Source organism: Amblyomma mixtum, chromosome 8, assembly GCF_055824585.1.
Source record: "Amblyomma mixtum isolate Tamu chromosome 8, ASM5582458v1, whole genome shotgun sequence".
NCBI classification, from domain to species: Eukaryota; Metazoa; Arthropoda; class Arachnida; order Ixodida; family Ixodidae; genus Amblyomma; species Amblyomma mixtum.
Window position 1 is genome coordinate 128,627,346 of NC_143019.1, and position 13,533 is coordinate 128,640,878.

A 13,533-nucleotide genomic window follows, 5' to 3' on the forward strand; every position below is an offset into this window, starting at 1 on the left:
TTGCTTCATAAACCTGATACGAATTATTTTTAGGAGGTGAGCGTTAAAAATCTTCAAAATATTTAACAACCAAACGCATTTTATTACCTCCCTAACTGCTGCAGATTCAAAGTAACTACAACGCGTACTTCTCTATATAAACATATTTTAAAGCATTGACAAAAGTTTGCTGCATAATAATAATCCCTGATAATTTTCTTGGTATATTGTTTGTGAGAGAGATAAGAGTCTTTTGGGGTGCGAGCAGGGAAATATTCTTCATCTCCTGTACTGAACAAAGCTTTTAGATATACAGTGCTCACCAGGGAAACACTGCGGGTTTAATGCGCTCATATATCGAGGCTGTTGATTCCATCTTTTATACCGCTATTTTTCTTTCAATTGGTATGGGGCACGTATTGGTAGGGTATTGGTATGGGGCACGACTTCAAAGGGCAAACTTGAACGGCTTCATATCATGCAGAAGAAAGCGATTCGATTTATTGAAAACTTATCAGCACGTGAACATACTCAAGGTTTTTTCTATGAAAACAAGATTCTTACATTTACTAACGTATTTCGCCAAGTACTAGCACTCAGAATATACAACGAAATCAAACGTGATCAACCAGGCTTTTTCGCAGGATATGAACGCGCTCACTGTGGCTACGAGTTGAGAAATGTATTGTTTACCTCAAACCTGATCAGAACATCTTATGGGAAGCAGTCGGTTAACTTTCAAATCCCTGCACTTTTAAACATGTTTCAGGAAATTGCTCAAATAGTCTGTAACTCGAACTCAGTAAATAGTTTTAAGAGACAAGTTAAAACTTTTTACTAGATAAAACATAACTACGCTGTTTTGATGTATGCTGTTTTAATTTGTTTGATTTGTTTTTTCTTAATTGTTTTTTTATGTATGGTATTCTATTGTATCTTGAGTTGTGCCTTAGCACAACTCAACTTTGCACAACTGCCAGCTCAGTGATTGATGTTTCTAATAATGGCGTCTTGTACAGCAACTTTCTGATTGTTTTGTAACTGCACAGTTTTTCTGCCTCCTTATTCTTTCTTGTTCTTCGCGCGACCCGCCACTTGTATATATCCTGATGCAATATTCCGGAGACGAGGCCTCGTCAGGCGTGCATTAAACGCCTTTTGCCTCGTCTACCTTGGCAGTGCTTTATGCCAATGTGTGTTATTCGGTCTTGTATTGTAACCAGTTCTGTCAAAATAAAATGATCAAAAAAAAACAGCAGAGCAATATTTTGACCCTCTTTGTGCCACCTATGAATTTTCATGACGTAGATGGTGGCACTTCTTCGAGAATGGTTTCTAACAGGCGACTAACATTTTAACGACATCAGTAAGCAACGCCAGCAAATATATTGTCCCTTTTTAGAGCCAGCGCTCTCATGGAATTCAAAAGAAATGTTGTAAAGAGCAGATCTAATAAATGCGAAATTTCTGCCCATACCATTCCCTTGCTCTTGCACGCAGTTAGAAGAAAGACCTGAAAATAATTTTACTGCATTCAACGTCACTGCGGCGCTTTGCAGATGCGCTGTGGCATTGATCTGCACGAAAATTACGAATTGTCGCCATGGTTCAAGCCGTGGTTATGACAACCATTTCACAGGCAGCAGACGGTAAAAAAATACTTCATTTTGTGAGATGTTCTTCTTAGAGCAGCCTCTTTCGTAACAGCCGACTTTTTATTATTATTGCTCAACACCATGCCAGCGATCCGCCGTTGTTTTGACACTCGCTAGAAGTGCCGTTATTTGGATCAGCGTAAAAAAGTAATTATCCGAGACATATCCAGTGTTGACATACACAACCAAAGCTTCAGCGCTTAAATAATCGAAAATGCTTAATTATTATGCATTCGAACGCCTACACTAATTGCAAGCATGTTTGCAAGCATTACACCTCAATGTAAAATGGCATAACTGCTCGATAATAGACCTAATGAGATTTCTGGCAGTAAACTACGCTGTCTGCATTGCTAACACAAAATATTGATAGTCCACCGCATCATTTTCCGTTCTCTCTGAGAATGTAAACTGGTGTATCATTTGCACATTACCTTATTTAGACATTTTACAAAAATGATTGCATAATTCGCCTCAATTTAAAAGAAAGCCTGCAAAAATAAGACTACTATGACTTCATGCAGGTAAATGAGTGGGCGCCAATCATCACCTGCGAATAATACAGTTCACTGTAGCTGCAATAGAGGGAACCAAACATTGTAGGCACGGCTTAAAGCTTTAGGGTGCGAAATAAAAAGTGGAGGCTCGTCTTAATACTCCGAATAGAATTCGGTTTATGTCGCGCCCACACTTGAAAACGCAGAGGCTGAAGAAGGTTGTGAAGGTGGCCATTTCCCATGACATAGCCGTGCACCAGTTTCATTCTTTCTGGCTAGAAAATTTCAAAGCTTGACATGGCTGCAGTTTACTGTCGAGAAAACAAACTTATTAATTAAAACAATAGAGAAGCTTATAGAAAAAAAAGAAAAATGTGCCTGTGAGTGAAACATTCTCCTTGTATGTGCTACTATGAATGTACCATAAAACCAACATTTTAGTACCTGAAGGTAAAGGGCCAGTATATTTGCTAAAAGAAAATATAGATCAGTGTTAGGTCCTGACTCACATTAGCATAAACAGCTGATGAAAGGCAGACATGTTTTGCAAAAAAAGTTGATATGGTCGCCACTGCGGACAATCGTGTTCACACCAGTCGCTGCGTCATTGCTATATCGAAGGGTGTCCTGCGACCTCAATCTATTACAATCGTTGTGAAATCGGTAAGCCTCTATCACGTCAATGCCATTGTTCTCTGGGGAATAAAAGGCAGCCTTTCGTACGGAAACTTCACGACGCGTTCTCTAGCCGCAGCTCGACATGAAGGCCCTCATCTTCGTGGCTCTAGTGAGCACCGCATTCGGTGAGTGACATGCGAACTCTGCTCGACATCAAAAAATGATGCTTCACTAAGAGGTTTTACCTATTCCTGATTTTAGGCATGCGTGTTTCAAGCGTTAAGCGCAAATATATTTACACTTGTAAGAATATTTCTGCCTGCAGCAAGAAGTGTTTAGCGTGCAGAAGTTGTTCGCAAATACATGTATGCAAAGCTATTAGAGTACATAGGAAATCATTTGCGATGACGTCGTTTTGTGAATGAAGAGGGGTTAAAGATCGTCAGTAAATGGGACACTGAAATTCCTGTGCCGATTTGTAACGGCGGTGTTATTCATGTAATGTTATTTATGTAATGAAATGGACTGTGCACCGCACCAGCATTTCTCCGTTAGCGGTTCTCTTCTTTCTGCGTGAAGTCCAAAATATGACTGCATACTCATCTACATATTGCTTCTACTGCTTTGGAATCGACTACATTTCAGGCAACTAAACAATGATGAAACGTCCCGATGAGAAACACCACCAATTAAACAAGAAACGAAAGCATTCCCTATTGCGTTGCTTAGATTCATTGCCTGCTTACCTCCTTAATGTTCAACTTCTTAGTCAGTTCTAGCTTATTGCTTTAATTCTGCTGGCGAGACTTTTAGGTTATGAAGCAGAGTTTGCAATTTGCGCAATGCCTACACTCTGATGTGTTGTGTAGAATTTGAACAAATCATGTCGCAGGTTCTGGCTGCAGCGAGTTGATTGCATTCTTATATGTCTGTTGCAGCGCTGTCATTCATGCGAAAGTAGCGAAAGATGAGTACTTTCTTTTTGCGCAAAACAAAACCGCCTTATCAGCATTTTGTATAATTTAAGTCTTCTTTGAAAACACGAAACGCGACAAGCTAATTTTTAGGTCCGTTTCATTAGAAGATCATTTCCGAGTTTGTACAACATATTCTTCATAAATGCTAACAATTTTAACATTGCGGCTGTAAGCAGCAACGAGATGAATGATACGGGCCTAAAATAAATGATTTTCCAAACTAGTGACCTGTGCTGAAATGATGGAAACTAGGGGTGCAAAATATTCTTAAGCGGCAATCTCCACGCACTGCGCACTGTTTAGGTATGCAGGCATTGTTTTGAGTGGTTTGAGTTAGTCCAACGGAACACGTTAATTTTTTGCTTGAAGAGAGTAATATGCAGAACCTAATCAAACCCATTTCGCAAATATTCGAACACGCTCACTTCTGAGGATTTTCCAACGGGCCGTCAAATATATCGCTTGCCAAAATTAATTGCGCCAAAATCGAGAACGCTATGCAGAAAAGTTTTATGGCCGACCAGGAACTCTGCTCGTATGAAAACTTTAAAGAACATAGCTAACTGCAATATGTTCTAGGAGGTTAGAACGAAAAAACTTTATTGCTGAGATTTTTTACTTCCCTGACAGCTTGCCAACAAAGTACTTTTTGTGTGCGCCCCTTTCAAGTAAACTTCACTTGTAAAAGAGCCCCTGCGTTGTACGTTCTTCTGTAGTTTGTTTGTGCTGTTCTCTTTCAAGCAATGTTTAACCAGTTAGCTTGCAACAGCACCCTCGGGAGCTATAAGTGCTGTCTGAGAAATATGTATTGGAGAGATTAGGAGAAACAGTGGCAAAACTGAATCCTCCACACTGGATGAAGGTATCACTAATATGAAGCACCACGCATAATGAATGTGCGCAACTTCGTGGCCTCCTTCCAGCGGTGACCAATTTCGAGAAGGAGTGCGCTCCACAGCCGGAGGTCGGACACTGCTCGGCGAAGCTGGAGAGGTGGTGGTTCAACGTGGAGTCAGGCAAATGCGAGCGCTTCCTCTACAGCGGCTGCGGAGGCAACGAGAACAGATACGAGACCAAGTTCCAATGTGAGAAGACCTGCTCTGGACTGCAAGGTAACTATTCAAACCGAACATATCTGCGCGGAGCCTTCACATTCAAAACAAAAGTTGAAAAACCTCACTCTTACTTCTCCACGATCAATAAATACCAAAAAATTGAATTAAATCGTACGTCTCTACATTTCAGTAAATACCTAAAAATACGTAAAATAGAATTGCTATTGTGTGCTGCAGAAAAGAAGAAAACTAAGTGATTTTTAGGGGTTGAGCAGGTTGCAACTGAAATCACGTTTTTCTCCGGCCAAATATTCCACCTTCTCCTGACTTCGCAGCAACGGAGCAGCCAGGCGAAGACGTCACTGGCGGCGGTGCAGAATCCGTGTGCCAGCTTCCTTCGTACCGGGGACCCTGCTTGGCGCATATGCCCCGATTCTACTACGACCCATACTCCGGCCACTGCCGTATCTTCGTTTACGGCGGCTGCCTCAGCAACGGAAACAACTTCGACACCTACCAAAGCTGCATGAAGGTTTGCCGCCCTAAATCCACATAAGACCTTTAGCTATGTTGTTCATCAAAAAAGCGATGTTTTCTGGTCGCGTGTGGTCATGCTTGGTGGCTTCAACTAACAGATCATGAAATATTGATGCATCGGTATTGCTGAATTTTTCAGCCCTCTGCGTTTGTGCATAAGGCTGACATTTCATGCAACTGAGAAATGAGTAATAGACTTCTTTGTTTGAATAAACATTTTCAGTGCAATTGCATCACTTCACGTTTCTTGTGCATGCCTATAAACGGTCTCAAAGTCTCTGCAAGCTCTAGATTAATATATGTATAGAAAAATGCACTTGCGGCGCGAAAAATAGCACAAAGTATTCATATAGTTGCTTATAAGTCATTCACTCTAGATGAAGCGTCATGAAGAATTGAGGCATCAAGTCTTGCTGAATGATTCACTTTTCTGCTTTTAGAGTTAGGTTGAAATTTTTGCCAGCGATAACAGACCAATAAGCTATATCTATAGCATTCAACTTTTTCCCTGGAGTTATCAGACATCACATTTCTTGTATATGCATAAAAAGACCTGAAATGTCTGTACAATGAACGTTTCATTTTATAAATGCATATATAAAGACGCAAGTATTATTGGTGGAAGGCATAAAAAGGAAGCGCTTCATATAATTTCAATAAAGATTTAGACGTTCTAAGCAATAAAGATAGAGGGGATAAATGTACGTTTTTAAAAAAATATCGCCGTGGCCTTTAAACGGTAACCACAGTCGATACCATTGTTAGCAGTTTCCTTGAAACACCATCGTTCAAGCTGAGCTGAGTGCAGGACTCAGCTGCTCTCATAAACGCACCTGAAATCTGGTGGTCGCTGAAATACCTTTCATCTCTGCGCCTAGGCTTATTTTTATGTATCCTGGTGATGCAGTCTCCAATATTACAAAAAACGCAAAGCACTACGCTGTGGTTTAAACAGCATTGGCGCCCCATATGGGGAAATGTACCGAGAAATTGTACAGTTAAAACTTAGAACACTGCCTCGAACACAACTGAATATATGCTGAATTTTTAGCAAATGTCCAAATACCCCTAATAACAGGTAAACCAATCAAAGGGAAATAAATCAATTTGAAAACGGCCAAATAAAGTTACGGAATTGTTAAGAAATTGTATAGATCTTTGTGAAAGCGTGCTAGACACTTTTTCGCGAATAAATTTCTTTGCTCCATATGCAAACCAATGATCGATGAATGCACATAAAGTACATTAACATTTCTCTCGTAGGTGGAGAAGGCATCGCGACTCGTTATATTTAGAGTAAATTGGAGGAGAAATTATAGAGGCCCGTGTGCTGTGCGATGTCAGTGCACGTTAAAGAACCCCAGGTGGTCGAAATTTTCAGAGCCCTTCACTACGGCGTCTTTGATAGCCTCAGTCGCTTTGGGACGTTAAACCCCATAAAACCATAAAACCAAACCAATACATCAGTCAATCACTTACATTTTGAGATTTTGTTTCCGTGAGTTGAAGAGAGCAAGTGCCTAAAATATTTAATAAATATTGATGTTTCAGCAAAATTATCGTTCAAAACAACTTTTGTGCTGCGTATATATGAAATAAATCATGGTTTTTTGTCCATTCGTTTGTTGAAAGGCAGAAAAATTGAAAATAATCAATCTTTTTGTATATTCAGTGTTTTTTAAAGCAGGCAATATTTTCTGTAGTTAAGATCTGAATACTGTGAACGCCAGGTAGACACTCTCGCTCTTCCCAGCATTATGTTTGAATCAGTCCTTTTAGTCCAGGCACTACAGCATATTCACAGTAGTTCTCAGGGGTGGAAGCTTCTGCTTCAAAAAAGTCGAAAAATGAAAAACAAATAACATGAATGAAAAGAGTGTCAGGCGTCCTAGGCATAAAGCACCTCTTCTCACAGGGGTTACAAGCTGACACCGGTATTTGAGCCACTTTTGTGCACTATTTGAACTTCCTACAAGAATGACGACCGCAGACTACATGAAATAGCAAAGGGCCTCCCCTGGCGTTCTGTCGTTTTTACCATTCCTTACTCGGTCTTTCTCTTCGGATCAAGAATGCACTCTCTACGTGTACTTGAAGGTGTTTTTCTGGCGGAGACGAGGGTGAATAAAGATGAAATCAAAACACATGAACAGAAAACACTCGCACTCTCACAAGCGCACAAGTACTGCATTCTGAAAGTGCTGATTGCAGATCCGCTTCCTTAAGGTATTGTAAAACAAGCGTTTGTTTGACAACACGCCAAATTTGCCTCACGCCAGACACGAACTATATACAGCCGGCCCAGGATACAGAAATGAACAGCGCCTCCAGGAGTCTCTAAGCAATATGCGAGATGCCGCAGCTTAGGGCAGCTACAGACTAGGGTTCAAGGTTGCCGCGGACACCGCATGTCGATCACATTAGACTGTTGGAGAAAATGACGTCGGTGCAGCAGTTGGTATAGGAACCTTCAGGCCGATCCGGCGCGGGTTCCCGCGTTCATGATTAGATATATTATGTTTCGCGCTAAATGCACAAGTTTTGTTTATATGATGCAGTAGACCACTGATGGCCTAGATCACACCAAAGGTACTGCTCCATCAAAGACTTGATCCAGCAGTTCTCTAGAAAGGAGTGTGTTAGGCCACGGATGGATCGCCGTTTTTGTTCCCAGTCGAGAGGCTTTCAAGGATCTCTCTATTAGCAAACACAACTTGACCAGATGGCGTTAACCATGTTCCTGACCACGCGTGCAGCGCTGCTATCACCGCTGGAGAAAATCTTTCACGTTCACGTTTCTGATCGGCGCTGTATTTCGCGAAACCTCTGATATTAAGCATGAACAATTCAGCCCGTTATGAAGAGGTCCTACATTTTGTGATTGAGATTTTAGCTCTAGTTACTTCATCTGTGAAGTTGTCATAGTTTATCTGGCCTTGATCTGATTTATGTAATCTGTGAAGAACAATTTCCTCATTCGTGCAGAAAGTTGCACGCCGGTGTAAACAATGGAAGGCGTCAACCCTCTCATTGAATGAAGGTAGGCGTTGCGTGCCATGATATTCTGTGCCAGCAGTGGAGACTGCCGAGGGTTGCAGGCACGAATGATTCATGGTAGCATCGAGAGGTACTGAATTAAGGTATGTCACCACCTTTGAAAAAGCGCTTTTTTTGGAAAAATGACATTTTTTCTTTTTTATATTTCGGGAATCCCAAAACATTCAAAAATGTTTTGCAGCAAGAATAATGTTCGTATCTTATTTTGTTAAAAAGTTATAGCCAACTTTCGAACAGGTGGTGAACAGTTCTGAAACCGAAACTAATGTGGTTTGGTAACAGAAAATGATAACTCGGCCATAATCAGCGGCGTATATTGAAAATTTTTTGTTTTGTTTTAGTCTGCTATGAAAAAGATTACTCAAAGGCAATTTTTAAGGCTTATTTTGTTTTTTAAACATTGCTTTAAATTTCCGCAAGGGGGATGCATGAGGCTACAAGGGTCTGAGTTGTTTGCTTCGCGCTATCGCTTTGAATGCTACCGAATTCGTCCTTCAGTGATGGCAACAGAAGTACAGCAGATATTTTGAGGGAAGCAGGCATCGAATCTGGCCGCCACACTCTCCTACCATGTTGCACCAGTGACCATTACCATGTGATGAAGGCCCAATGTCAATCAACGGGTGAGGCAAAACATCTCCGCAAAAAAAGGACGGGCAGCAACAAATGCCAAAAGAGAGCTCACATCAGCTAAGGAGGGCCCTAGCTATGAACCTGAAGGATTTTAACTTCCTAGGGCATGATGATCTTCTTTCTACAAGGATTGAAAAACTTTAATCTTGTTTTTCTCAAAACTTTATTTCTTGCACTTTCGTGTTGCGCAAACAGTCATAACTTCGAAATAAATAAATATTTTTCAATGAAACTTTGCACGCTCTTTCCTTTGTTATTAGCCTGTGCAATGAACTAGGATAAATTAAATCGAATGGTGAGTTTTGATATAATCATGTTTTATGTCAAGGAATGCAGGCAAAAATGACACATTTTTTTGTTTTCTTTGGCATTTTTGCTATAACTTTTTTCCCAATTATCAGATGGCAAAGATCCTAGTTGGTTGCACAGTATGGTTAGTTGGCTAAGTCTGCGCCAAAAAGTTTAAAATTCCTGCTCTCCATTCGCTAGCTATGAATGTTTGCATAACAACCAAGTTTGGGCATTTTTTTGTGAATTATTAATACCAGCATGGCTTCTTTCACTCTTTCTTCCTTTTGAATATCATATAAAACGGTGCTTTATAACGTAAATGTGAAATAAAAATTTAATACTCAAAATTAAAAAAATTTTTGAAAAAGGTGGTGACATACCTTAAAAGTTGTTGATGGGCGAGTTGGTGCATAGTCTGTGGTAAAAGTTAGCGCAAAAGAAAAACAATCACGAAAAAGGAAGACAGGACGACGCGCTACTGACAACTGAATTCTTTATTGAAAGACACACATCATAAATACTATCATCGTCGCGTCACCTATCAGCTGCAGTAAACGTCAGAAGTCGGTAAAAGACGACAAAACGATAAAAGAAACTCTTTAACACGAGGTGAGTTGAAAACGATAAGAACAGTTGGTGATTCTTTAAAACCAAATAGAAAACAATAACATAAAGATGTGAAGTGATGTATAACGCCAAAATAACATGTTTGAGTGGAATCCTGAAGGATGAAACTGAAATGAAAAAAGTCAGAAAACATGAAACACCATTTAACATATGAAAATTGAATTCAAGCACTGAACACAACAGACCACAGTAGAAAAAAGCCAGTCTCCGTACCTTCGTTGCTTACTCATGCAAATCTTTCTAAAAACCCTTCTTCAGCCTTATACAGAAAAATCAATGAACCAGTGACAAAATTTGGACAATTTTTCTTAATCATAAAAGCTTCTTTCAGTTCACGGGCAACAAGTTCCCGCCCCCTACCTACAACAACGTTTTCCTCAAGGATGGGCCCGCATGAGGCCCCACGACAGCCTTTGCAATGAAGCGCCAAATTACATCCTGTTCCGGTCTCCATCGACCGTTCATATCTCCCTTAACCTTTTATTTAGGCAGCACCCCGTCTGGCCAATGTACACCGTACCACATTTGAGGGGTATCTGATAAACTCTAATTGATCGACTCTGATATGGTGCAAATCACTTTAAGTGCACCCCTTGGCGTGGTGACCAATATGTGTTTTGTATATTATTGTGTCTACCATGCCGCGATATTCATGGACAAGGTAGCGCCACACTCCAACCGAATGTGCCTTTCGGAACAATTTGACTATTCATAGAGTCAGGTCTACGTGCACAAGCGCGTAGCTTTTTACAGTAGTTGTGAATTAGTACTAAAACCTGTACAATAAGCACATATGAACACTACGAAACAATATTGTAACGTGCTTCCATAGAACCTCGACGCAGCTTAAGAGCTTCAAATGTTCTGCAATGTTTTATAACGTCAGCAGTGGTGCTCAGGCTCTCTTTACTAATCAGGAAATTGTAAACATCTTCCGCAATTCCTTTTAAAAGGTGGCCGACTTTGTCTTCTTCAAGCATACTGGAGTTAACTAGCTTGCATAACTTTAAGATGGCTTCGATGTATGCCGTGCAAGTTTCTCCGGGTACTTGCGCGCGGTGAAGCAATGTCTGTTCAGCACGCTTCTTTGTTGCCGATTCATCCCCAAAATTTTTCTTGATTTCGGTCGTAAAGGTTGCCCATGAACTCAGTGTATCCTCATGATTGTCGAACCAGTCAAGGGCAGTGGCGGCAAGGAAAAACACCACGTTAGCCAGTTTGGTAGCAGCGTTCCAGCGATTGTATTTGCTCACCCGCTCGTAGTGTTTCAGCCACTCGTCAACGTCCTCTTCAGGTTTTCCAAAAAATGTGCGGGGCTCTCGGTAGTGTGGCCAGTTGTTCGCTGTGGATGTCCCGGGTTGCTCGGCATTGTCGTCTCCAGGCATGTCCGATGGCAGTGGTGGGAAGCCTGCGAGTCTACGGCTCCTTCGGTAGATGGAATGCTCCGTGGTCGATACCCGGCACCTCTCACCAAGCTGTTACGTGCTTAGCACGCACGGGGGGTTATTCACAGAGGGCATCGGTCGGAGCAGGATGGAAGCAGGAAGCCTACCAGCGTCCTTCAGCTCTTTCTCTTCCTTTTTCTCTGCTCGTCCTTCATCTTCTGCTTCTTCCGTCGAGGTTCTATGGAAGCACGTTACACCTTTCGGATTATGTAACGCACCTGCAACATTCGAGCGGTTCATGGATACAATCCTGCGTGGCCTTAAGTGGCAAATTTGTTTATGTTATTTGGACGACGTTGTAATTTTTGGCAAAACGTTTAGTGAGCACAACAGCCGCCTGGATATTGTGCTTGATTGCATGGAACGAGCTGGCCTTATCCTCAATTCCAAGAAATGTCATTTTGGGAACCGTGAAACAATTGTTCTTGGTCATTTAGTTGATAAAGAAGGTGTTCGACCAGATCCAAAGAAAATTGAAGCTGTCAAAAGTTTTACGGTGCCTCAATCAGTGAAAGAGCTGCAGAGTTTTTTAGGACTCTGCTCGTACTTTCGACGCTTTATAGCTAGGTTTGCGGACATCGCTTACCCACTGACGTGTTTGCTGCATAAAGATGCACCGTTCAATTGGACCAGCGAATGTGACGCAGCTTTCCGACATCTGAAATTTCTTTTGACCTCAGGCCCCATCCTACGCCACTTCTGCCCATCTGCACCAATTGAAGTGCACACTGATGCAAGTGGTATCGGTATCGGCGCTGTACTTATACAACGCCATGGTCACGATCAGCACGTGGTAGCATATGCCAGCCGGTCATTGAGTAAGAGCGAAAGAAATTACACGGTTACTGAGCAAGAATGTCTCGCCGTTGTTTTCGCTGTACAGCGCTTCCGCTCCTATCTGTACGGGAATGCTTTCACCGTCGTGACCGACCACCACTCGCTTTGCTGGCTAGTGAGTCTTCGTGACCCCTGTGGCCGGCTTGCTCGATGGGCTTTGCGCCTACAAGAATTTAATTTCACTGTGGTGCATAAAAGCGGCCGTAAACACTCAGATGCCGATTGTCTTTCCCGTTTGCCGCTTCAAACGACTGATGACGACGCAGACAACTTTGATGAATACTTGGCGTCACTTTCACAAGCCTTCCCCGATCTTCAAGTTTTCCGAACTGAGCAACGCAAAGACCAAACATTAACCTCTTTGTTTGATGCCGCTCAAGATTCTGTAAAGAATACTTTTTGCATTCGCGACGGTTTGCTTTATAAGAAGAATTTCGCTTCTGGAGGAGCACGCATGCTTCTTGTCGTACCCGAAAACCTACGCATCACAGTTCTTGAAATGATGCACGACGACGCCACGTCTGGGCACTTGGGAGTGACACGCACACTCCACCGCACACAGCAACGATTTTACTGGCCTAACATGCGTTCAACCATCCAGCACTATGTAGCCAGCTGTGTGCAATGCCAGCGCTTTAAGCTGCCGACTTCAAGTCCACCTGGCAAACTGCGGCCAATCACACCTCCAACAGCCCCGTTTGAGCAAGTTGGCATTGACCTCCTTGGACCTTTCCCACGGTCCTCGAAAGGAAATCGATGGATTCTTGTGTGCGTAGACCACTTAACCCGTTATTGTGAGACAGCCGCGATACCAGCTGCTACTGCGTCTGAAGTATCTAACTTCTTACTTCGTTTCGTCATTCTTCGGCACGGCCCTCCTGCAGTTCTCATTAGCGACCGTGGACGCCAATTTACAGCGGACGTTGTTGAAGAACTTCTCCGCCTCAGCAGCTGCAGTTTTCGCCACTCCACGCCATATCATCCCCAAACGAACGGTGTGGTAGAACGCACTAATCGGACGCTCACCACCATGCTTGCTATGTACGTCGCTGCAGATCATAAAGACTGGGATGGCGTCCTCCCGTTCGTTACTCATGCATACAACACAGCGCAACATGAGACAACTGGCTACAGCCCCTTTTACCTGCTCTATGCTCGCTCGCCTCGCTGTGGCCTTGACACCATTCTACCATTTTTCATCCACGACGAACCTTCTCTTGCGACCACACTCTGCAGAGCTGAAGAAGCTCGCCAGCTTGCCCGCGTTCGAATTTTATCTTCGCAAGAGCGTTCCAAGAACCGCTACGACGTCCAACACCAAGAAG

The 13,533-nt window shown here is 42.3% G+C and overlaps 1 protein-coding gene across 1 annotated transcript; it reads left to right on the top strand.

Annotated features, from left to right (window-relative positions):
• Nucleotides 1–2,872: 2,872 nt before the first annotated feature.
• Nucleotides 2,873–5,360, top strand: LOC149334386 (boophilin-G2-like). The gene is made up of 3 exons (XM_089555115.1): nucleotides 2,873–2,934; nucleotides 4,650–4,838; nucleotides 5,117–5,360. Exons 1-3 carry the CDS (start codon nucleotides 2,892–2,894, stop codon nucleotides 5,335–5,337), a joined length of 453 nt encoding a protein of 150 aa, XP_089411241.1. The 5' UTR covers nucleotides 2,873–2,891; the 3' UTR covers nucleotides 5,338–5,360.
• Nucleotides 5,361–13,533: the final 8,173 nt, after the last annotated feature.

Excerpts from the sequence above, each read along its gene's own strand:
- LOC149334386 (XM_089555115.1), top strand. The coding sequence starts at position 2,892 with ATGAAGGCCCTCATCTTCGTGGCTCTAGTGAGCACCGCATTCG. Across the intron at positions 2,935-4,649 it reads TCTAGTGAGCACCGCATTCG|CGGTGACCAATTTCGAGAAG; the intron begins GTGAGTGACATG and ends GCCTCCTTCCAG. Across the intron at positions 4,839-5,116 it reads GACCTGCTCTGGACTGCAAG|CAACGGAGCAGCCAGGCGAA; the intron begins GTAACTATTCAA and ends CTGACTTCGCAG.